Source organism: Schistocerca nitens, chromosome 11, assembly GCF_023898315.1.
Source record: "Schistocerca nitens isolate TAMUIC-IGC-003100 chromosome 11, iqSchNite1.1, whole genome shotgun sequence".
In the NCBI taxonomy this organism is placed as follows: Eukaryota; Metazoa; Arthropoda; class Insecta; order Orthoptera; family Acrididae; genus Schistocerca; species Schistocerca nitens.
The window spans coordinates 69,516,203-69,542,693 of record NC_064624.1 but is presented as its reverse complement, the minus strand read 5'-3'; the positions used below and the strand labels follow the sequence as shown (position 1 = coordinate 69,542,693).

The following is a 26,491-nucleotide window of genomic DNA, read 5'->3' as shown; positions in this document are numbered from 1 at the left end:
GTCTGCAACATCAGTACGTCTCAAAAAAAAAAAAAAAAAAAAAAAAAAAAGACGTACAGTGTGCAGCATAATGCAACTAAAGGCGCGTTGGTAACCCTCATTGAAAATTTTACTATTACCTTCCGTAGACAGATTGCTTTTATCACTGTAAGGGTCTATGGAAGATACTAGGTGATTTTTTTCTACGATCTACAGACACTAGGGGTTGATCAATGAGATGATAAGGAACAAAAATGTTCTAATGATGTCCAGAAACGCATGGTTCCCATGACAGAGACCATTTATTTAATCATACATTGTTACAGAAGCTGCAGTGCAATACCACGCAGCCATACTTTAGAATGCATTTTTTCCTCCTAGAGGGTCGTACTGTTTCTCGCACGTCATGACCTAACATGCAGGAAATCATGAAGGACGTACCCGAAATGAAGAGACACTAGACATGGAAAAAAATGTGATTAAAACTGTCAGTACCAGGCAATGGACCGGCCTGTACGGGGTAAGCCAGACGACCGTGTAGAACATTCTCCATGACGATTGTTGCTACCCTTATCAGTTAGAGCGTGTGAAGGGGTTACTAACGACAGACTTTCCACATCGGCAGCAGTTTTGTCGCCGGTTGCTTCACCAGGCAACCATGATTGCAGGATTTGTGTCATCCATCCTATTCACCGATGAGGCCAGCCTTACGTGGAGTGGCATCTTCAACTTTCATAACAGTCATCGGTGGGATAGAATGCAGAACCCCTGTGGTACGATGACAGCGAATCATCAGCATCGGAGCAGCCGGAATGTGTGGGCTGGGATAATTTGCGACCGTATTTTGGGACTAGTCTTCCTTCCATGTCACCTAACAGGCGGGAACTATCGGCGTTTCTTACGGACGTCTTGCTGTAAGAAGTGCCATTGATGATTCTAATGGTTATGTTATGATGGTGCTCCAGCCCACTTCGCCATTACCGTCCGGATGCATCTCAAACGTGTCTTCCCAGGTTGAAGGGTCGGATGAGAGGGTCCAGTTGCATGGCCTGCTCGTTCACTGCATCTCAACTCGTGCGATTTCTGGTTATGGGGCCACCTAAGAAGTATCGTGTACGCAGAGGACATTGCAGATGTGGAGACACTGGAGCAGTGTATTCATCCTGCCTATGACGCTGTTCGTATGCAGCCTGGCCGATTTGAACGTGACAGACGGAGCACGCTACCGCGCGTATACACGCGTGCGTTGAGGCACATGGAAACCATTTTCATTACGTACTGTACCTGTCGCTGCGTGGTACAGCGAGTATTAGACCGCAGTCTTTGTAACACTGTATGAATAATTTGTGTCTGGTGTGGAAACCATGCGTTTCCAAACATAAATTCATTAGACCTTTTTGTTCCGTATCCTCTCATCGATCAATCCCTAGAGTCTGTATACGGTGGTAAAAACCATCCTGTATACGCTACGTGATGACTAAATGGCATTCGAACTGGAGCTTTCTAGAACACCAAAAGCGATGATACGCTGATACCCAATGATGTTGCGAAGTTCGCTCGCAGTATCCTTATGTCTGCAACGTGACACAAAGCAGATATCCGAACAAGGTCACTCCGGCGTATACCACGGGTGTTACGCTACTGGCAAAGCAGTAGCGTGGGACGTACGTATTGCCTGTCATCCAGGAGCAATGAACAGTACTGAATACAAGTTTATGTGACCCTTGGACGAGACAGCATTCTGAACAAATGAGATATCACATTATTAAGATTAAATTAGTGAACAATTATTTTAGATCATCTATCGCTGTTTTAAAAATAAAAGCTCGATATATTCAAGTAGCAATCTACTGTGTTTGAATATGACCGCCGCCCCACGGCACCTTCGTGGACGTCTCAGACCACCAGATAAGACTGCCGTGTTTAAATAAAATAGTACCAAATGAACCCCGTGGACCATGAGGTGTTTTTAGTAGTAACGGATCAAACACTTACCTGAGTTGTCGGTTGTTAAAGTATGCAAGGTGACTCCGGTATAGGATTCTGAAAAAGAAATTCGCAAAAATCTCAATAAAAAAATTAAACTTATTGTTCATTATTTCACAATAAATTGTTATCCATTATCATACTCAGACTCTTATGAATCGAACAAAGTAAAATTTTTACCTGTAACAGGAACTGGGTGACAGAAGCCAGTAAATATGGCCACCGCCACAAAAATGCGGATGAACCAACTAAAACTTCTGCACAACATGGTGGAAGGACGAAGGTGTCGAGCCAAGTAAGGAACTTTTCTCTCAAAATAAATTCACCAAACTTGCAGTCTGCTGAACAACCTGAAATTTTACGAACAAGTGTAACCACAAAACACATTTTTTTGCCACTACCTGTCTAGTAAATAAAGTAGCGTAAATTAAATTGAATCACACCATTTTACAAGGTGGATGCCACTCCGTTGTTCCGAATATACAGTGTGATTCACGAAGAGATGCAAATATTTTAATATGTTATTCTACAAGTAAAACTAAAGAAAAAAGTTCAAGTTAACATAGATCCGCAAATGCTTAGTAACAAGTTACGGCTAATAAACGATTTTGCTAATATGAAGCCATCGCAAAACTGAACGAATATTACAGTAAACCACGATTTCCATTTATTTTGTGGTTATTGGTCTGCTGAATATAATAAAACATGCCCCATATGTGTATCTGCAGTAGTTTTCCAGAACATCCATAGAAGCAAATAAGTAGTTTCGTAAAATTTTTAATTTATTACTTGCCCCAATTTTGGTTTTTTTTTAAATTCCAGACAACTGTATAAAGTTTTCAACAGAAGTTGCAGAGAAATTAATTTTGGAAAAAAATGATGGTAATAACGTTAACTGAATCTGTATGAAGGTGTCAGATTATCTGCTTTTTTTAATATCATAGCAAACTTGAGTTCATGTTAAACCGGAAAAAACAAAGCTCAGTGTTAAGGGAATTGTACAGTGTACATACAATTTCATAATACATTCACAATAAATGTTTGAAAATGTCTCCACTGAATTCAATGCATTTAGCTGCACGTGTATGAACAGATTTCGTTGCTCGTTTCAGTTTCACAGGGTTGTTCTTAATTTCGTCCGTTGCGCTCACAACGCGAGCAAGCAATGCCTCACGTCTATTGACTCTGTCCTCATAAACTATGTCTTCACTCATCCTCATACACAAAAATGCATTGGTGTTAAATCGGTCGATCTGAGTGGCCACAGACGTGTAGCACTTTGATCTATCTATTTCTGGGGAAAATGTTCATTTAAGTGTGTAGTGACGGGTTGGTGGAATGTGGAAGCGCGCGGTCATGTTGGAAATGCATTTGCAGTCGCGTAGCAAGTGGAAGATCTTCGAGCATGTGGAGCATTTCTCCTTGAAGGAATTGTAAGTACTTCTCGCCAGTTAGACGTCCTGGGAAAATGTTTTATTAGATTCACCATATCAACAACAACAAAATGAATGGAAACAGTGCTTTATTTTAAACTCGTACAGTTTCGCGATGGCTTTATATTAGCTAAGTAGCTAAATTTCAGGCAAAATCTTTTGTTAGCCGTAACTCCGTAACTAAACTTTTGCGTATCTCTGTTTATATGAACTTTTTCCTTTAGTTTTACTAGTAGAATAAAATATTAAAATACCTGCATAACGTAAATCAATCTGTATACTGGCTGATCAGCTGAACTGTTTACTTCAAAAACTTTTGAAAGCATTTAAGAGATCTTTATGATGTTTGCACCTGATTAAATGAGAGAGCGACGTATAGTCCGTTGTCATACTCATATTCATTCCAGGAGATGGGGATCAACTTCTCTTTTTCAAATGAAACTATAGTACACTACTGGCATTTAAATTGCTACACCAAGAAGAAATGCAAATGATAAACGGGTATTCATTGGACAAATGCATTATACTAGAACTGACATGTGATTGCATTTTCACGCAATTTAGGTGCATAGATCCTGAGAAATCAGTACCCAGAAAAACCACCTATGGTCGTAATAACGGCATTGAGTCAAACAGAGCTTGGATGGCGCGCACAGGGACAGCTGCCCATGCAGCTTCAACACGATACCACAGTTCATCAAGAGTAGTGACTGGCGTATTGTGACGAGCCAGTTGCTCGGCCACCATTGACCAGACGTTTTCAGTTGGTGAGAGATCAGGAGAATGTCCTGGTCAGTTCAGCAGTCGAACATTTTCTGTACCCAGAAAGACCTGTACAGGACCTGCAACAGGGGGTCGTGCATTATCCTGCTGAAATGTAGTGTTTCGCAGGGATCGAATGAAGAGTAGAGCCACGGGTCGTAACACACCTGAAATGTAACGTCCACTCTTCAAAGTGCCCTCAGTGCGAACAAGAGGTGACCAAGACGTGTAAGCAATGGCACCCCATACCATCACGTCAGGTCATACGCCAGTATGATGATGACGAATACACGCATCCAATGTGCGTTCACCGCGATGTCGCCAAACACTGATGCGACCATCATGATGCTCTAAACAGAACCTGGATTCATCAGAACAAATGACGTTTTGCCATTCGTGCACACAGGTTCGTCGTTGAGTATACCATAGCAGGCGGTCCTGTCTGTGATGCAGTGCTAAGGGTAACCGCAGCCGTGGTATCCGAACTAATAGTCCATGCTGCTGCTAACGTCGTCGAACTGTTCGTGCAGATAGTTGTTGTCTTGCAAAAGTAGCCATCTATTGACTCAGGGAACGAGACATGGCTGCACGATACGTTTCAGCCGTGCGGATGCTTGTCATCTCGACTGCTAGTGATACGAGGCCGTTGGGATCCAGCACGGCCTTCCGTATCACCCTCCTGAACCCACCGATTCCATAGTCATTGGATGTCGACCAACGCGAGCAGCAATGTCGCGATATGATAAACCTCAATCGCGATAGGTTGCTATCCGGCCTTTATAAAAGAAGTCGGAAACATGATGGTACGCATCTCTCCTCCTTACACGAGGCATCACAACAACGTTTCACCAGGCAACGCCGGTCAACTGCTGTTTGTGTATGAGAAATCGGTTGGAAACTTTCCTCATGTCAGCACGTTGTAGGTGTCGCCACCGGCGCCAACTTTGTGTGAATGATCTGAAAAGCTAATCATTTGCATGTCACAGCATCCTCTTCCTGTCGGTTAAATTTCGCTTCTGTAGCACGTCATCTTAGTTGTGTAGCAACTTTAATGGGCAGTAGTGTGCATGTCAATACGTGGTGATCTACTGTGCAGAGGGGGGAGGGGGACGATGGGGGATTAGGGGGTTGTTGTGACGGAGGATGCCAGACGGCGAGGTCGGAGGGGGAAGGAAGTCGGCCGTGCCCTTTCAAAAGAGCCATCCCGGCATTTGCCTGGGAAACCAAAATCAGGATGGCTGGACGCTGGGTTGAAGCTTCGTCCTCCTGAATGCGACTCCGGTGTGCTGAACACTGCGCCACCTCGCTCGGTCTAGGATGTGGGCGGGTCTCGCCTACAGCAGTGGCGTTAGCCGGCTAGACGAACCTTGGGCGGGTAAGGCCTCTCCAGCAGGTACTTCCGAGTGTGGTGCTCGGGGAAACTGCTCTCTAACAAACGAATTCTGTATGAAAAAGTATAATCCCATTTCAAAAACATCATAACTATAATGCTATTTAAGATATGTGCGTGAACAACATATTGAAGGAAAAAGCAAACTCTCGAGCTTTACATGGTTCCCGCTTATTTGCAGGAGTGAGCGCCCACCTCAGTTGTAGTAAAAATGGTGTCTGGACAACCGAGAGCGTTTCGTGTTTTACGTTTTGCGCAGTGCGGTTCAGTAATAACCGTTGAACGTGACTTTCGCACTAGCTATGGTGTGGATCCTCCTACAGCACAGAGCATTAGACGGTGGCATGAACAATCCGTAGAAACAGGTTCTTTGTGTAAAGGCAAATCGCCGGGCCATCCTCGAGTGTCTGACACAGACATCGAACGCATTCGCCATAGTTTCACAAGAAGTCGTCATAAATCCGTTCGCCGTGCAGCTCGACAGTTCAACGTGCCCCCGATGTCCATCTGGCGTGTGTTGCTTCGGCATTTACACACGAAACAATACAAAATTCAGTTAATACAAGCTTTTAGTAAAGGTGACAAACATAAACGTTTGGAGTTCTGTAATTTCGCTCTTGGGAAGATGGAGAATGACAGTTTTCTGCCACGCTTAGTGTTTAGTGACGAGCCAACATTCAATTTCAATGGAACCGCCATAATGTGAGAATATGGAGTACGGAACAACCACATGAAGTTGTACAACATGAGAGCGACTCTCCAAAATCGGATGTGTTTTGTGCACTTTCACGGTAAAAGGTGTACGGCCCATTTTTTCCTTTATCTTTTTTTTTTTTTTTTTTTTTTTTTGCCGAGGTTACTGTTACAGGAAATACATATCTTGATATGCTTGAGAACGTTCCTATCCCACAATTGGAGACTGATTCGAACGACTGCATTTACCAATAGGGTGGGGCACCGCCACACTGGCATCTGGAAGTGCGGGAATTTTTAAATCAAAGGATTACTGAACGATGGATCGTTCACATTGTACCAAACGTTTCAGCCTTACATAACTGGCACCCAACGTCACCAGACCTGACTCTATGTGATTTTTTCTTTCGAGGGTCTATGAAAGACTTTGTTAACGTGCCTCCATTACCAACAACAGTGAACGAACTGAGAAATCTCATAACAGCTGTAACTCAAGACATGCTCGCTGTAGTATGGGAACAATCTGAATACGGCATTGACATTTGCCGTACGTCTCAAGGCCGGCATATTGAAGAACTATGAGAAGGTATGAAAAAAAATTTGAATTTCCCGTTCATAAAAAAACAAAATCAATTGTATTTGTTTATTAGTTTCAGAAGTATAGGTGTGCCGTATAGGATGATTATTTTTGATGCTGCCTGTATAGTGTCGGCAACTGACGGTGGCTCGAAACGCGACACTCTCCTAAACACCATATCATGAAACCGAGGATATGAGAGAGATTTTCGAGAAGAAATGACCTCACCACAACATGGATCACAATTTTGCGATATTTATTGCAACATTTAGGAATGCTTTTGATTACGAATATTGCGATAGGCCTTTCATAATTAATAACTAGCTCGCTCTTCGAGGTGTCGTGCCATATATGGTGTCAAATCAAAGCTAAAGGCGGTCATAAACACTAAAAAAAGTCTGATTTCATTTATGTAACTTGCTCTGTCTTCTAGCAGCACGATTGAGTAAATGTGACAATATTCTGAATTAGCCACAGTTGAACGAAATAAGATGATAGTTTAAGTTACTCAGTTGCATAGGTAATCATAATCGATGATGAATACCATAGTTAATGTTGAATACCATTTCATACTAGGTTTATTCATAAATGCAAATCGGCGTTAGTAAAATGTGCACTTCAAGTTTTAAAGAATAAATGAACAGATGGCAGATTAACATTCCTTTTACATTAGTCACACATTAATCGTATATATTTAAGTAGCACAATTCTTGAGAGTACTGAACAACGTACCTAAATATGATTTACATTTTTCTTAATATATTAGGTAATACCACACAGCTGATGTTTTGAGTGGTCACAAAATGATTGTGATAACTTTGAGATTATTTTGAATTTAATGATTTGGAATTTAATGTAAAGTACGTATGAGGGACAGCCTTCAATATGAATATTTCTCAGTGTTAAACGTCCAGTCAGTGTTGGGCGATGCCACAGAGAATGTGGAAGGGCGTGGATCACTGCGCGTGTTCTCTTTGCGTCTTTCGGTTCATTCGGTATTTGGTGTTTCGTCGTTCGAGTTTCGGCAGCTTCCTGTCTCGGACTGTCGTTCCGCTGATCTCACGAGAGGTAGATCTGAACAGTGATCTGGTCGGCGAGTTAACGCGAACTGTTTGTGGGTGCAGAGCGCTGGACTTCCCTTAATTTACTGAGCTCTGCCCCACACTTTTACTTCGTCCAGGATTTGGAATACTCTAAATATAGTTTCGATGATTTATTTTGGAGAACTTGTTGTAACTTTAGCTTCGTACTAGTGAGAATCAAGGCAGAAATGAAATTACAGGGTGAATATTATTGAAGTGAATGAAATAAAATCGCCATAACGTGTCAACGGTTTGCGTTAGGACGTTAAAACTACGCGGTTAGCCATGTGGCATGATGGGAATTAATATCAGCATGCGTTTGGTTTGCTTTAGTGACAAAGCCCGGTTTAATTTGCATGGGTTCGTCGATAAGCAAAACAAGCGCATTTGCGGGACTGAGAATCCGTACTCCGCGATCGAGAAATCTCTCCATCCTCAACGGGTCACGTAGTAATCGGTGCGATATTTCTTGATGGCACGGTGACTACCGAAAGGTACGTGAAGGTTTTCGAAAATCATGTCGTCCCCATCATCCAAAATCACCCTGATATCAATAAGATGTGGTTCAAGCGAGACGGAGCTCGACAGCATCGAAGCAGGAGAGTGTCTGATGTCCTGGAGAAGCACTCTGGGGACCGCATCCTGGAACTTGGGTGCCCAGAGGCCCCCGGCCAGAGCCTTGACTGACTGCCATAGTCTCCGGATATGAACACATGTGACTCCTCATTGTGCGGCTATATTAAATATAAGGTGTACAGCAATAACCCCTTGCGGCGTCCAGACACCGCTGCCAGAAGACAAGGAGGATATTCATCTGCAAATAAAATTTACAGTTTAGGATTTATGTCTTTTGAACATCGAACCGAAGCTTTGTTGTACGTAAATTCACGAATTCTTTTGGAAGTAAGAAAATATGAAGTTTTCTACTCTCAGTACAGAACTTAATAACTGGAAAAATAAATTATTCTATTCTACTTCTTTCCAAATACTGTGGACAAAAGACAATAAGCTTTATGATTCAACAAATTTGAAAGTTAATTCAGTGGAAGTATTGAAGCCATATGTCTCGACACTATGTGACGCAATGGTATCGAAACGGGGGTTGACAGACAGCGGACAGACTAAACTTCGTTTCCAAAATTGTTTCGCTCGGGAAGATCTTACTATGGTGCCTTGTTTAATTCATCAAGCGAACGTCTGCACAACAGATATCGAAATAAATATCCATTGGAAAGAAAAACAACTGAAATTATTCTGCAGAGGAATAGGCACTGGATCTGACAGAACATCAATCTGTTTCTATTTGCAGTATGCGAAAGAATTTTCTCCTCTTCCAGCAGCAATATACCGTACGTCATTTGAGGAGCGAAGCGTTCCTAGATTTGGAATTCTCTCTTTACAATTTCTTATTGTATTAGAAATAAAAAAAGGTAATGGAACGTTATCTACAACTTGTACAGAAATAGGACTGCAATTATAAGGACATGAGACGGTAGCTTTGAAGCATATAGCGTACGTAATTGAAAGTACACGTTGATCGTCTTGTGAAGAAACCAAGGGCAAATTGAGAAAGGAAATAAAATATTAAGAGAGAAGAAATGTAAAACTTAAGATTATCTGCCGAAACTGTAATTATGTCACAGACTGCAAATGATTTGAAAGATCAGTTGAACATAACGGATACAGTCTTCAAAATAGGGTGTAAAATGTGCGCCAATAAAAGTGTGAAATAGTTCTGAAATGTCGTCGAATTAAATGAAGTGTTGACTAGAGAATTAGGTTAGGAAATGAGTCACTAAAAGCAGTTGCAAAACTTTGTTCTACGGACTGGCAAATAGCTGTTGATTCCCAGTGTATATGGGATATAAAATGCGGACTGGAACTTCACGAAAGGAATTACTGAAAAGGAGGAATCTATTAAGATCTGATGGCAATTTAAGTGCCAGTTAGTGGTATCTGTTACGAGTGCAGCCGTGATTTGAAGTGAGATGTGATGGGTGAATAGTTCAGCAAGGAGATAATGGTACATTTTGAAATGTGGTGCAACAGGAGCGCGTTGAAGATTAGATAGGTAGAGTGAATAAGAAATAAACATGGAATAGACACAAAGTAAAATACAAAACCTTTATCTTGAGTGTAATCGTTCAACTGTACAATATTTTCTGTCACTGAGCATTTGTGTGGAGTCACAGATATAGAACATGCAGTATTTTCGTTGGATGAAAGGATAGACTCTTATTGTATGACTACTTCAAATGGCAGAGGGTCATGTATTTATTTCAGAAAAAGATCAGAGTTCGAACCAAGATATGGCCTTAGTACAATAAGTGAAGAAAAACTCTCTCATATATCGGCCATTGAATGGACAGGGCCTAATGACGCCAAGAAATTAATCACCACGTGTGCGTATCGATATCCTAGTGATAGTGTGGACACTTTGCTCATTAAATTAACGGAAGTACTAGCTAAAATCTGAGGTAGAAAAGTCTACATATTGTTGTGTAAAGACATAAACATAAACACAGGTACCATAAATGAAATTGGTAGCATCCTCATAAATACCCTTCAGAGTTTTTGGATGTCCCAGTTGGTCAATAGTACAACAATGGTTACTACAACAACGGCATCAGTGATTCACCATGTGGCCAAAAGTAGGGACAGAGAAAAGTGTGAAATAGCTGTACAAGATCTTGGATTCTCAGAGCGTTTCTGTCAAATAACAGTAAAATCGGGTATGGAAAATTCCCTAAACTGCAAACTTCTAAAATACGTACATTTATCAGAAATCAAAATACAAGATTTTTCAAAAGAACCAGCAAACCAAACCTGGGATGATTTGTAATGAGAAACGAATGTAAATGTAAAATCGTCTATATTCTCAACATTATTTAAATTGAATTTTCAAAAGGCCTTTTGAAAAGCACCCAAATCACTAAAAAATGTTTCACAAAAATAAATGTATAACAGCAGTTGTTAAGAAGTCCTTCCAAATCCTTCTGTGCCTCAGTTACATTAAAAATGCAATGAGCCAGAACTATTAAATCTTTATCGAAGGTGCCGAAAGATTTACAAAACGTTGCTAACTGCGGCAAAAAGTCATAAGTACACTTTTGTTGCTACAACAACAGAGCAAGAAGCTAGTAAAACTATGCAAAACTAAAATATAAAAGGTCTAAAGGATTAGATGAAGTAACAATGTGTGTACTGAAACACTGCGTGGAGAGTATACAACCTCCCTTAATAAACACGACAGGTGAAATCTTATCTGGGAAATTTCCTGAATTATTAAAACAGGCAAGAGTTGCATCCCTGCTAAAGAGAAGTAAGAAGACAGTATAGAAAATTAGTGGCCCATCACGCTGTTATGACCATTCTAAGAAAATATAAACATTTATGAAAGACAAATTAATGATTTACTTGAATAAATACAATATTTTAAGTGAATAATTGTTTGGTTTTCGAAGTAGTAGGAGTATAGAATTAGCCATAGTGTAATTCATAACTTGATGCTCTTGACAAAGACGAGTGAGTGACACACAATTTTTAGATTATTCCAATGCTTTTGATACTGTAAACGATAACATTCTACTAAATAAGTTAGAAACATTAGTGATAAGAGCAGTAGCTAACGACTGGTTCTGATCATACCTAGCACACAGGGTACAAATTGTACAGATAACACATACCTCAAATAAGTCTAATGTCTTAGTAAAGCATTTATAAGAGTCAAAACATATTAATACAGAAGTGAAGGAGGGTTGCGTGTTGGGAATAATACTCTTCTACATATACATCTCAGGCTTTTCCACTTGTGACAGTCATGGAGAAATAATATCTTTTCTGATGACAGCAACATTGTAGTCTCTGAGAAAACTAGGGAACTCCTTGTAGAGGGAGAAAACAAGGCCCTTAAGGAGTTTTACAAACGGACAATATGCAATAAAGTGACACTGAACATAAAGAGAACGAACGGCATGAATATCAGTTTTAAGAGTGAAAGTGATCCTAATCAGTTAAATGAAGATGGCACCTCTATAGGCAATATAACAAATGGAAAACTTCTAGGGATGAATACTGATTCTCAGTTGAACAGCCAAAGGTACTTGCGAGGTAACGTATTCAGCATGCTATGACCTTAGAGACCCACCGTCATTATACACTGAAGCACCAAAGAAATTGGTATAGGCATGCGTATTCAAATACAGAGATACCTAAACAGGCAGAATACAGATCTGTGGTCGTCAACGCCCACATAAGACAACAAGTGTCTGACGCAGTTTTTACATCGGTTACTAATGCTACAATTGCACTTCGTCAAGATTCAAGTGAGTTTGAACGTGGTGTTACAGGCGGCGCACGAGGGATGGGATTTCCGAGGTAGCGATGAAGTGGGGATTCTCCAGTAGGACAATTTCACGAGCCTACCATGAATACCGAGAGACCAGTAAAACATCAAATCTCTGACATCACTACGGCCGGAATAAGATCATGGAAGATAGGACCAATGATGACTGACAGAAGTGCAACTCTTCCGCAAGTTGCTGCAGATTTCAATGCTAGGCCATCAACAAGTGGCAGTGAGCGAACCATTCAACGAAACGTGATTGATATGGGCTTTCGGAGCCGAAGGTCCGCTTGTGTACCCTTGATGACTGCACAACACAGAGCTTTACGTCTCGCCTGGACCTCTCAACACCGAAATTGTATTACCGACGACAGGAAACTTGTAGCCTGGTCGGATGAGTCTCGTTCTAAATTGTATCGAGCGGACGGACGAGTACGAGTATGGAGACAAGCTCATGAATCCATGGACCCCGCATTTCAGCAGGGGACTGTTATAGCCCGTGCAGGCTCTGTAATAGTGTGAGGCATGTGCAGTTGGACTGATATGGAACCCCGCATATATCTACATCCGACACTAACAGGTGACATGTGCGTAAGAATCCTTCTGCTCACCTTCACCGATTGATGTCCGCTGTGCATTCCTACGGGCTTGGCCAATTCCAGCAGGAAAATTCCAGATATGAACATCATTGAGCATATCTGGGATGCCTTGCAACGTGCTGTTCAGAAGAGATCAGCACCCTCTAGTACTCTGACGGATTTAAGGAAAGCCCTCCAGGATTCGTGGTGTCTATCCTCTCCAGCACTACTTCAGACATTAGTCGAGTCGTGTTGCGGCACTTGTGCGTACTCGCGGGAGCCCTGCACGTTGCCAGGTACGTGTACCAGTTTCTTCGACTCTTCAGTATATTACGGCCAGCATCTTTTAGTTACATACCGTTCATGTGTACGCTCAATTCTTAATTATGATATTGTCTTCTGGTAATCAAGTGTACAAAATACGATCACAGCTTTCAAACTGCAGAAAAGTGGCATAACATCAGTAACCAAGCGTAGTACTCGAGGTGATTGCAAAGATCTGTTCAAAACGCTGGGGCTTTAAGTGCACCGTGTGTGTACATTTACAAACCAGTTGTACACATCAAAGATGACATTCGCTTTTACTGCACGAAGAGCTGGAACAGGATAAAGACGGAACTTGCCTTTAGCAAGAAAAAATAAGCAGAATTTTAAGTCAAGGAATAAACCTGCACACTAGGTTTCCGAAGGAGATTAAGTAAATTGCTAAAACAAACCTATTTAAGCAGGAAATTGAAATGTACCTGTTAATCCAAACATTCTATACAGTAAAGGAATACTTACATAACGCAGAGAATGGCCTGGTAAGAAAATGTAATACAAAAAATAACGATAGTAAAAAACCTAACATTCGACGTAAGTTTTTCACTCTACATTTCCCCCCCCCCCTTTTTTTCCCTTCCTTTTCTCTGGAGGGATTGCGCCTCCCAAAGCTGTGCAGTGTATACGAGTGAGACGCTGTCCTCTACCAGAGCTAAGCACCCCACTCGTTATAGAGGGCTGCAGGCTCTGATTTCCAGCTTAGCGGATGCGAAGCTGCGATGCACTAAATGCTCCTGACGTCAGCTGATAGTGTGTGCGTAAGCAGTGCTGTGTGTGTACAGCGTGTTTAGAGTGTGAACTGACTGTGAGTGAGAAGTGAATGGACAGTGTAGCATTAGCGTTTGATCACTGTGAAGTAACCCATTTGTGAGACAGTACTGTGCCACGCACGCAAGTTTCCTGCCAAGGTGCCGGCTACCCGTCAACAGGGCGCCGTTTCCTCATCCTGGCCTGGGGACTTCCCGCGTTGAGAAGGCCGCGAGGCTGCCGAAAACGAGGCTGTAGAGGCCCGGGCAGCGTGAGCCGAGCTGAGCCGTGTTTACACTTGAAGACAGTGAGGTATCACATGGAGCGGAACCGAAGCTGTGTCCAGTAGCATCAAGTACGGTCATAAGGATACGTTTTATGCTGTGTTTACCTGCACATAGACTGCGTGATAGTGCAGGACAACAGGTGTAGGCACGCATTAAACTTGGGCTGCACTGGCCAACCATCTGGTCCAACTGAACTGCAGTGATGTGAGCAGTTGCAGTTCAGACATAGAAAGAGATGAGCTTCCAATGTCGTCTAATCTTTAAAGAGAATGAAATAACTTTCGGCAAAACTCCAGCACTATCACACGCTTATTAGCTGTCCAGACGGAAACCATAAAATTCTCTCGTTCTCACCTGGAATAGTGTAAGTAGGCTGTTTAGGTTTTTATGTTGGTAACACCACGTAGTTCTCTGTATGAATATCGCTAACTGTGCTGTGTGCAGTCTGTGGCTGGTTGGACTCATTGCTGCAATATTCGCTAGCGTAGCGCTGGGCAGTTAGACTTGGACCGCGCGTAGCGTTGGGTATTTGAAGGTGAGCCGCCAGCAGTGGTGGATGTGGGGAGAGAGAGATGCCAGAGTTTTGAGAGGTTACTATGAACTGACGATTTGAACGTGTGTCCGTAAGAAAAAGGAAATCTGTAAGACAGGATGTCATAAACTGTTTTGAACACTATTCAGGTAAATACATTCTATGTTCTCTATCAGAATCTTTCATTTTCTATCTATGCCTTTCAGTAGTTAATGCCTTCAGTAGTTAGAATCTATTATTTAGCTGACAGTATTGGCACTCGCTGTATTGCAGTAGTTCGAGTAACGAAGATTTTTGTGAGATAAGTGATTCATGAAAGGTATAAGTTATTGTTAGTCAGGGCTATTATTCTGTAGGGATTATTGAATGTGAGATTGCGTTGCGCTGAAATATTATCTGTCACTTTGGTGATGATCAGAATAAGTAAAGAGAAAACTGTCTGAATACGTTGAATTTTTTTCTCAGCTGTTTGAAAATCAAATTACGTAAAATTTTTTCCAGCGCTGTCATTCTTTACATGCAAAGGGCCAGTTTCATGGGTCGACCCTTAACCGAGGATACCTAATTGGAATATTCTGATTTTTTCTTCTAGTTCGTGTAATTAGTGTAGTTATTGTTTATTGGTAGCGTGCAACTGTAGAGGGAATCTCCTTTTTAGTTCTAGTTTTTCATTGTTGTACATTAAAACAGTTGTGACATCCATGTAGATTTGCACCAAGTATTTAGCAGCCCCGCTTGCAATTAATTGGATATTATTTACAGTGCTATTTTAGCGTGTTTTCTTATTTTGCTCTTCAAATCGGGTTTCTCTGGGTTATTGTGTCAAATATTTTGCCAGTTATGGCGTGTGAAGAACGTAACACTAGGCTGCATAGTAAACTGAGAAAAGAAAGTGAAGACGTGTGTTAGCGCCACCTTGTAATGAATTAACGAATATTCAGAATAGTGATTTGATAATTGTGCATAGGGAAATGGGCCAGCAATAAATAATGTTGTAGACAGTGAAACAGTTAGTAAACAGGATACTATTGTCGATCGATCGGTCGTCAACAGCACCCCCCAGGATTTCGAAATGACAGGACACAATCTTGCAAATACCGTCGATTTAGGTTTTGCGTCCTCACCTTTTTCTCAAATAAGTCAACTCAGATTTTCTGCTTTTCAAGATGCGAATGTTTCGGGTGCAAATGCACTGCCGAAAAGCATATAAGAACAAGTTCCAGCCACTAATACATTATTATTGCAATTAATTCAATAAGTGAAACAAAATCAAAAACAAATGGAACGAAATCAAAAACAATCACAGCAACAAATGGAACAAAATCAGAGACAAACATAGCAACAGCTTCAAAAGTTAGACAGAACGGTTGAACAAACACACGAAGAATTGCTGCTGAGTTACTTAACATCGTAACTAAATGTAAAAAATTCTGTAATGACGTAAAAACACAAATTTGTTAGCATTTTCAGACTATTTATTTGCGGCATGAAAATGCATTACAGAATCACGATGCAGCTATAAAACAACTGCAAACTAATGTTCATGAAAATCACGACACCTTGTGGGCTAAAACAGACGCAGTTGCATCTACCGCTTCGGTTATGCAACTTGCAAACACTCAGGAAAACTTAAAGTACACAATAGATACTCTAAAACTAAGTTCAGAAAAACACACGGAAGAAATCAGTTCATTATCGGAGAAAGTAGCAGAACTTTTGGATCAGTTTACTAACTTCTCTACAAAGGTAGATGATGATCTGAATGACACAAAACCGGTACCCTTCACTGACACAGAAGAGTATGAACAAATTAAAAAATTTAAACAAAATCAGAATCAAATCAATACACAGTATAAAAGAGAAATCTGGGAAGTACAAGATCAGTTGACACAGGTAATACAAGAATTACATGTTTCAGAGGAGAATCGCGCTCCAACACAGGAGGAGGGACTTAGAAATACGGAAAAGCCACAAAATAATGGCACAGGTCATTTCGGAAATTATGAAAGTAATTGGCAAGGTGCACCAAAATTTGAGATGGAACAGCCGACAATACGTAACAATGATCGATATGCGACTCGCCGTCATAATGATTTTGACTATAAGCTGTTCATTACTACATGTAAATTCAAAACATTTAAGAATTCCGGCAATGACATTCATCTATCGTGGCGTCATCAATTCTCTCATTATGAGATTTTCACTCTGCAGCTGAGTGTGCGCTGATATGAAACTTCCTGGCAGATTAAAACTGTGTGGCCGACCGAGACTCGAACTCGGGACCTTTGCCTTTCGCGGGCAAGTGCTCTACCATCTGAGCTACCGAAGCACGACTCACGCCCGGTCCTCACAGCTTTACTTCTGCCAGTATCTCGTCTCCTACCTTCCAAACTTTACAGAAGCTCTCCTGCGAACCTTGCAGAACTAGCACTCCTGAAAGAAAGGATATTGTGGAGACATGGCTTAGCCACAGCCTGGGGGATGTTTCCAGAAGGTAGGAGACGAGATACTGGCAGAAGTAAAGCTGTGAGGACCGGGCGTGAGTCGTGCTTCGGTAGCTCAGATGGTAGATCACTTGCCCGCGAAAGGCAAAGGTCCCGAGTTCGAGTCTCGGTCGGGCACACAGTTTTAATCTGCCAGAAAGTTTCATATCAGCGCACACTCCGCTGCAGAGTGAAAATCTCATTCTGGAAACGTCCCCCAGGCTGTGGCTAAGCCATGTCTCCGCAATATCCTTTCTTTGAGGAGTGCTAGTTCTGCAAGGTTCGCAGGAGAGCTTCTGTAAGGAGGCGAGTTACTGGCAGAAGTAAAGCTGTGAGGACCGGGTGTGAGTCGTGCTTCGGTAGCTCAGATGGTAGAGCACTTGCCCGCAAAAGGCAAAGATCCCGAGTTCGAGTCTCGGTCGGGCACACAGTTTTAATCTGCCAGGAAGTTTCAATTCTCTCATTGTTTTCCTCCCAACTGGTCATTTGAGCACAGATTGGAATTTATGTGTGGCTATTTGGAAAATGAACCTGCTGTAAGAATGTGTTTGGTCATTCGTGATTGTCACACTGAAGGAGAATTTTGTCATGTCTTTCTCTCAGCATATAGTTCTCAAGCTACTCAAGACCAAGTAAAACATATCATCATAATGATGAAACACTTTGAACAATCTGAATTCTCCAGTCTTGTCAAATATTTTGAAGACAAACCCATACTGCCCCTCAGAACTCATCCGCATTTGCTTAATCAAATCGCCTGAACATTTAAGACATATTATTTTGACAGGACGTTACAAAGACGATATCGAAGCTTTTCAATGACTCTTACAAAGGAAACTGACACTGACAATCGCGGGACGCAAAACCAGAAAACAACAATTACAGGTCACATCCGTCACAATTCCGTGACGACAGCAATATTAACTGGACAGGACAAGGCTATTCTTACATCGCAGATCGTGACCAGAACAGACACCATCCGTATGACAACCGTTGGCAGAGTAATAATAATTACAGGGAACGATCACCTATCTGTGGTAATGACTACGACAGACACATAGAAACAGACAATATGGGAACCAAAATAATTCTTATCAAGGGAGACAGAATAACTTAAGACGCAACAGCCCACCGCACCGTTACAATTGAGAGAGAAATTCTCCATCACGTGACAGATAATAAAGAAATTACCTACATGATGACAGACGATATAGTCTGAACAACAGACCATAATTTAACCAAAATTGGCGTGGTTCAAACAGGGCACGGCCCTCTCGAAAAGCTGAAATTGCAGAGGTTAGATCTCCAGATTCCAATAGCGACCCACGACAACAAAGAGACAGTAGACAATGACTCACACCGCCGGCAGCCACAAAACGTACTTATGGAGCTGACCATGTAGCTGCCGTGGCTACTAATTACGTAAAAATGGAAGACTTTAGGGACTTCTTACTCCAGGAACACGACGTAAAACATAACAACATTGCATATCCCGTAATTCACATTATAGTATAACGTAAAATTTATGGCAGTGCTTGACTCTGGCAGTCCCATTTAAGTAATTAGTGAAACAGCTTTTAGCAAATGCAACAAATCGAACCATTGCCCCACACTTCCTCTATGTAAGATTAAATTACAAGGAGCAATTTTGGGAAAAGGTGTAGATAAACGCCAACAAACAGAATTCTTTTGTCAAAGCCACAGATTCACTATGCACTTTCTTATCGTTCCATTATTGGCGACAGAAATTATATTCTGAGTAGACTTTTTGAATAAATACGAAGCAATCTTAAACCTTCACGATGCTGAAATAAGTTTATAGAAAGAAGGTAAGTCAATAGCTTGGAAATTTGAAGATTGGCTCTCAAACCATGATGAGGAAATTAAGCAGCCTTACCTCTTGTTAGACAACAGTTCGACACTTCCGACGGGACTTGACACTAACAATCACTCAGCAAGTGTTGAGAGGGATGATATCGACGAAGTATTCGATACTTATGACTTAATTCAGAAAAAATTCAAACAATTGAGAAATGTAGTGACACTGATAGGCAGCACCTTCTTGACATTCCACAGTTTTTACTCACGAAACAGGAACCATCAAAGGATTTCCATACTAAATTTTGTGTTAGACCATACGTAATTCCAACAGATTATAGGGACCGTGTTAGAACAGAAATAAAATCTATGCTTGACGAGGGCGTTATTGAGTCTGCAGTAAGCTCATACAACAATCCATTACATGTTGTTAAGAAGAAAAATGGACCGATCAGGCTTGTCTTAGATTCGAAACAAATCAATACTATCATCATTCCTGAAGCAAACAGGCCACATACGTTGGAAGAAATTCTTCAAAATTTTAATGGTGTAAAAGTGTTGTCCTCTATTCATCTCAGATCCAGCTTTTATCAGATCGAACTTCATCCAGAATGTAGAAAATACACAGATTTACTTTGTTTCGGCGTTTGTTATCAATTTAGGAAAATTTCTTTTGGTTTGAACATTTCTTCAGCAGCATTTATTCGTGGGATAAATTCTATATTACCTGAGTTCTTAAAACGTCACATCACCTTATATGTGGACGATATTCTAACAGCAGAAGCTTCATGGAAACAACATAATAGCATCCTCAACAGTGTAATACAAATTTTTTCAGAATCTGGAATTACAGTTAACTTGGAAAAGTCTGAATTCAGTAGGACAAAGGTGAAGTTTTTGGGACGCATTATTTTTCTGAAGGCATTCAGCTGGATCCTGAAGCGTTAGAAGCAATCAGAGCCATTCCAATTCCATCCACAAAAAAACAAGTCCATAGTTTTCTAAATCTCGTGAACTTTTACCGTCGTTTTGTGAATATGCAAATTCTAGTAACGCCAAAACTTTGTTCTCTCACCGGAAAAGATACTATTTGGAATTGGGACGAAGAGGCACAGTAGGAATTCAATTCTTTGAAAGAAGCGCTACTTAATGCGCTCATCCAGACCTGTTACAAGATTTCGGCCTTAACACAGATTCTTCTAAAGTCAGTCTTGGTGCCCATTTGTTTCAAAAAGCCATATAAAATGACATCACTGTTCAGAAAACCATTGCTTTTGATAGTCACGTCCTAACAAAATCGGAATTAGGAGCTTTAGCTATCGTTTGGGCATTCAATAAATTCTGTTTCTTTCTTTCCGGTAAACACGTAAAAATATACAGTGATCATCATGCATTACAATTTCTTATGTCTTCAAAATTAAATCTTGAGAGGTTAAAACATTGGGCATTGTTTCTGAAAGAATTCCACTTCACAATAGTCTACATTCCCGGCAAGGAGAACATTTTTGCGGACGCACTATCATATGCACCGGCTGCGTTTGAGAAAAGTAACACAGAAGCAACCTGGAGAAAAATTTCAGTATTCTTTACATTCGAAATGTCCCCTTTGAGAACTTCATCATCACATCTTTAAAGGAAATAGCTCATGAACAAGATAAAGATTCGATTTGGAAAGACATCACAAGTAAATGGCATGAAAATACACACACACAGATTCGGTATTATTATCTGGTAAGAAACAACATACTCTTCAAACGTTGCACTGTTGATGACTAGATATGCGTACTTTGCATTCCTGACGATTTTGTCAATAAGGTTCATTTATTTCAGGTACGCACAATTTTGTCCACGATAATGTTATCAAATTCTTCGGACGACTTGTTATTTTAACAATATGGAAAAAAAAATTCGAAGAGTCTTGTCTATTTGTAAACTTCGTCAAAAAGCTAAACCATCTACCATCTCACATCGTGCTCCGTTGTTTCCTATGAATCCTTCCAAATTAAAAGAATTTGCTGCTGTTGATCTCCTGGGACCCCTTGTCTGAACATCGAATGGATTTTAGTGCGTTTAATCGCTGTTGAACTTCAAAATTTATTTCTTTCACACCGTTACGTAAAGCCACTGGACGGTCTGTATCCAATGCCTTTGATAAAAACTTCTCACGTGAAGTTGGACACGTTGCTAATGTCATATCAGCTAACGGGCGGCAATACATATCTGCGGTTTGGTAATGCATGCTTCGGAATCGTAAAATCAAATCTATTATTATATCATTGTACTCACCACATTGCAACCCTTCTGAACGGATTATGAAAGAAATCAATAAGCTTCGTTGACTTTATTGTCACAGAAAGCATCAATATCGGGACAGATATTTACACTTATTTCAAAACGTGCTGAATGAAATGCCTCATGACTCCTCTGCTTTATCACCTGTTCTTGTACTGAAGAATGAAGAACCACCAAACAGTATCAGAGAGGTTGTACCTTTTCCGAATACACGTAAACTTCGACACAAAGACATGACTGATTTGGCTATTAAAAATATAAATTCTGCTGCAGACAAAAGGAGAAAACTATACGGTAAAGCAAATGCAAAGAAACTCTATATTGGTCAGAGAGTTCTCATTAAAGCTTATTCGTTGTCACATAAGAAAAAACACTTGAGCCACAAATTCTTTCTGATTTACAATGGACCTTACAGGATCCGACATATACCACATGATAATTGCATTGAAGTTGAAACTCTGCGTACTAGGAAAGGTAAAGGACTACATCACATTTGACAAGTGAAACCGTTTATTGAGAGATAATTTGCTTTCTGAATTAGTCGTTGCTATAAGATTTCTACTTCATGTTACTAGTACACTTTGTCACACTTAGAAAGTCTTAACATGTAACAATGTTTTGAAGTCAGTTATCCAGTCAAGAACCTAGGGAACTTATTTAGACAGTAATTACAAATGCATTTCTGTAGTAAACACACGACACAATGTTATTGTGTGTACATTCTTGCTTGTTCGCTGCACAATTATGTAACGACTATAAGGCTTACATAATTAGAACATATACTGCTAATGACATTTTAATGCAACATTTTGGTTTACTTGAATAGACATTCGGGATTTAAAGAACTTTCTGAGAGATAACAGATGGCACAGTTGTTAGTTTATTTGACAGCTACACAACTACATGATGTCGCTATTAATGAGTAATACAATTTACATTATTGCTTCTGCGCCATATCTGTTTTATATCAGCACAGTTTTACTACATTCTTCTGGAAAGTAAAATATGTTTTAGTAGTAACTTTTGTGGTATAGCTACAAGGAGACAGCCTTTTCTGTAGCACAACAATACATTACAGTACGATACTGTTTTGGTCATGGTAATGTACGTAATAACTACGACATTATACGCATAGCATTTAACGTTTGTTTATAACGAGGTAAGTACATTGACTTTTGCTGAAATTTTTTTATGGATGACGTAACTCAGACACTTGGGACATTTTTTACCGTTAAGTAATGACAGAAATTATCTTACAGCAAGACGCACAGCTGAGAGCTATAGGACACGCATTTGAGTGATTAATTTTTGTACTTGAATCATTTTTTAAAGATTCTCGAATTACAAAGATACGAAGAAGATTTTTGGTGACAAATTTCTTTCCATTCCTGTAATCTGTAACACCTGAGGTTATAATTACACTAACCCTCATGGGGTACAAGTTTACTTTGTGTACTAAGCCTGTGGCAAGCGCCTGGAGCCCTAGCGAATATGGCATTTGCTTATTCGGTTTTACACCTCAGTACCACATTTCTCTAACACAGAATTACACAGCTATCTGGTCATTTAACTGAGACAAACATTCTTTTGACTACATGAGCGACTCATGTTTATGTAATTACACAGTTAGATAACTTCACACTTATGAAATTGGATTTTGCCTACATTTTTCGACCTGTTCGTACTTACTTTAGAAACCACTGTGATACTATGACAGCATTTTTAGAGATTTTGAAATGATTGAAGAAAGCTACAACGTTTTTGAGATTTGACTGAGGTGTTATGATGTTATTATTTCGACAACAATGTGAATTGTGATGTTGAGGGGTGGTTGTGGTCGTTATGAAGGGTGCATGACTGTGACTACCACTATGTTGACTAAAATTTTTGGACACTGTTATATTTATGGCATATTGTTTCTACACGTTTGTAACGTAAATTTTGAACCTGTCAAATTTTTTATATGACACTGCCACTGTAGTGGAAACCAATGTTGCAAGTGTTTCAGTAAAGAAAGTTAGTGACCTTGACATAATGCGCTGTGGGACAGTCACCCAGAAAAGAAAAACCATTAGTCTGTGCCTTTCAGAGGCGCAGGTGTAGGAAAAAGAGCCCACTAGCCTCGGTAGTGACATTTCTTTGTAGAAACCATCGCAAATACGACACTCTCATACTCAAAAACATATGATTACAGTTTGGAGCTCATACTTTCTGATGCTTACTAAAATACCTAATGAAATGATGAGAAATACTTTACATCTATATGCCTGATTATGACTACTGTCTTTCTGGTTGAGCGGTTTTTTACTGCCTTTTGAAATGCCATATGGCTAGGGAATGAAATCTGTATGCTTTGCCTTGTATATATTTGCTCATTTTGTTTAATAACTGGTTTCCATCTGCGCTGTAGCATTGGTTAAAATAGAATTTAATAGATGTACTAATGTAAATACCGTTTGTCTACAGATCTATCAAATAATAGTTTTATGATCTACATTCTTTTAAAGGAGCACTAGGAAACGAAAGAAGCATAAGAAGGAGAAGTGATTGATAACAGGAACTGAATACATAATTTCCTTTTCAAGGACTTGGTAATTTTTTTTTGTAGTATAGGTTTTTGTGGTACATCACTTTAGCGTCATGATGTGAGACAGGTATTAACAAGCAAATAGACATTCCGTTACCTGCATTGCTATCTTTACTGTAATTTTTTTCTGCTTGAGCTTTGTCATGTTTAGGTATAGTTTATTGCTTTTGCTGCTGCTGTTTGTCAGGCATTGGCCTACTTAATTTGACTTTGTACTATTCCTATAAGCCAGTTTTACCATTGATTTATTTTTCTTGTTTGCTGCATATTGCCTTATATTAGTTGTAATTTGCATTTGCTTTGCTAATTTAGATATACTGCTGCATCTTTGCCAATTTCCATTTTTTGTCATTTCTATTTGTATTAATGTCCGTCGTGCTGCATTGCCTCGTCCCTTAGTTTATGTATATGAGCTCAGTAGACTTAAGTTAAATTAGGAGGGCGGATACTATATAAGAAAATGAGTATGAAGAATAGCGGAAGAATGCATTGAGAAGCTATAAGAGAAAGGTTTGGCAAAAAAAATGTTGTGCACAATGAAGAATAATTATTTTGAAAGAGGATATAAACAAAATATGTAGAGTTTAGGGACAACAGGTTTAGGCAGGATTTTCTTGGAAACAAATGATGAGGTAAGATAATGAAAAATAAATGATGTGTTACGGTAATGGTAAATACAGAAAGCATGCTTAGATAGGACCTTTTTGCGAAAAATTATTTTGAAATGAGAGGAAAGATCTACTGAATGAAATTTTGGGTTGGACTGTAGTACCAAATGTTATACTGAAAACAAACCCTGTCCTTTCGTTTCGTGTTATTCCGCTATGTGTTTATGTGTACCCTTGTGTGTCTATGTTCTTCCTGTGTTTATGTGTTTATCTGATATGAGTAATGTTCTAGAATTTTCTAATACTAAGCTGAGTTTACTATGATGAGGAGAACTGTTATCCTCAAATACTTTGAAAAAATGCTTAGATATTATTTATTCTGTTATGTTTTCCTTTAATGATCATATGTCAGATTAATGTTAGAATATTCTCATTTCTCATTTATTTGCTTATGTCACAATTCCCACAATACTCATGTATATGCTTATTCCTATTCTTTTGTAAAGCCTGTATTACTGTAAATGTTGTCTGTACTATTATGTTCTTTAATGACGTTTTCAGTACGTTTATAATTGTATTGTTATGCTGTAAATTGGTAATTATATATACACCAGTTCTTCAAATTAAGTGAATAGTAGGGATTCATTTTACTGCACACATTTCTGTTGGTAATATTGTATGTATAAAATCTCGGATACTAAATGACTGTCTTAGTGATTGGAGATGTGTTGATAATTCACCAAGAGACTGGTTAACTACATTGCTGGTTCGAAGGACATTCCAAAAAGTTTGTGACTGCACAAGTAGTGGTTCATGGATTTGCTATATTACCCACAAGACTCTTTGATGGTGATTGTGCACCCGCACTGTCGCAATGGATGGTTGCTGGCCATCTCTACAAGGACTACAGTGGGTCTGCACCTTTGATGGCCCACCAATACCATTATCTCCACCAGGACTAAAGTGGGTCTGCATCGGTAGTGGCCCTCTATTACCATCATATCTACAGGAAATACTGTGGGTCTACTCTGTGATGACCTACCTACCAATATTCTTCAAAACTTCGAATGACTCTGCTGTGGGTTTGCTCTGTTGTGGCCCATTACCTGTCTGCATGTCAAGAGTTAGCACTGTCTTTCAGTTGGAAGGACAACGCAACTTCTTCAAGACTGCATGGAAATCCACTACTTCCGTGTGCACTTTCTTTTACTGCTCAGGCTTGGGCATAAAACTATTATTCTTACTGTGATGAAGGATCAGGACTGCCTTTGTGTACTGTGAGGACAATTTTTGCTTTTGACCAACATTGTATGAATAAATGCGTGCATTTGATATCTTTGTTATTGTAATTATGAACAATTTTATCAAATCAGTATTTTCCACTGCCGAAAACAATTTGTAAAATTTTTTGTGGGGCGCATGGGGGCTATGTAAGTAGGCTGTTAAGTTTTTATGTGGGTAATGCCACGTAGCGCTCTGTATGAAAATCGCTGACTGCACTGAGTGCAGTACGTGGCTGGTTAGTGTCACGGTTGGAATATTCGTTTGTGTAGCGCTGGGCAGTTAGATGAGAACAGCCCGTAGCGTTGGGCTGCTGAAAGTGAGCCGCCAGCAGTGGTGGGTGTGGGGAGAGAGATGGCGGAATTTTGAGAGATTACTATGAGCGGACGATCTGGACGTGTGTCCGTCAGAAAAAAGGAAACTTGTAAGACTGGATGTCTATTATGACTTTTGAATATTATTAAGGTAAATACATTGTTTGCTCTCTATGAAATTCTTTCATTTGCTAACCATGCCTGTCAGTAGTTACTGCCTTCAGTAGTCAGAATCTTTTATTCAGCTGGCAGTACTGGTGCTCGCTGTATTGCAGTAGTTCTTCTGTAGGATTATTGAAAGTCACATTGCGTTGCTCTAAAATGTTATCTGTCAGTTTAGTGATGATCAGAATAAGTAAAGAGAAAACTGTCTGAGTACGTTGAATTTTACTGAGC

At 40.0% G+C, this 26,491-nt stretch overlaps 1 protein-coding gene across 3 annotated transcripts in view; it reads right to left on the bottom strand.

Annotated features, from left to right (window-relative positions):
• LOC126212840 (serine/threonine-protein phosphatase 6 regulatory ankyrin repeat subunit A-like) overlaps nucleotides 1-26,491 on the bottom strand; it is a 113,260-nt gene that overhangs the window by 72,756 nt on the left and 14,013 nt on the right. For 2 of the 3 annotated variants that reach the window (XM_049940256.1, XM_049940257.1), the window contains exons 2-3: nucleotides 2,146-2,315; nucleotides 1,975-2,022 (exon numbers count right to left, since the gene is read on the bottom strand). In XM_049940256.1, coding sequence (XP_049796213.1) covers nucleotides 1,975-2,022; nucleotides 2,146-2,233 — 136 coding nt within the window. In that variant the 5' untranslated portion in view covers nucleotides 2,234-2,315. The remainder of the gene's footprint in view (nucleotides 1-1,974; nucleotides 2,023-2,145; nucleotides 2,316-26,491) is intronic. The other variant, XM_049940258.1, reaches the window with a different exon arrangement.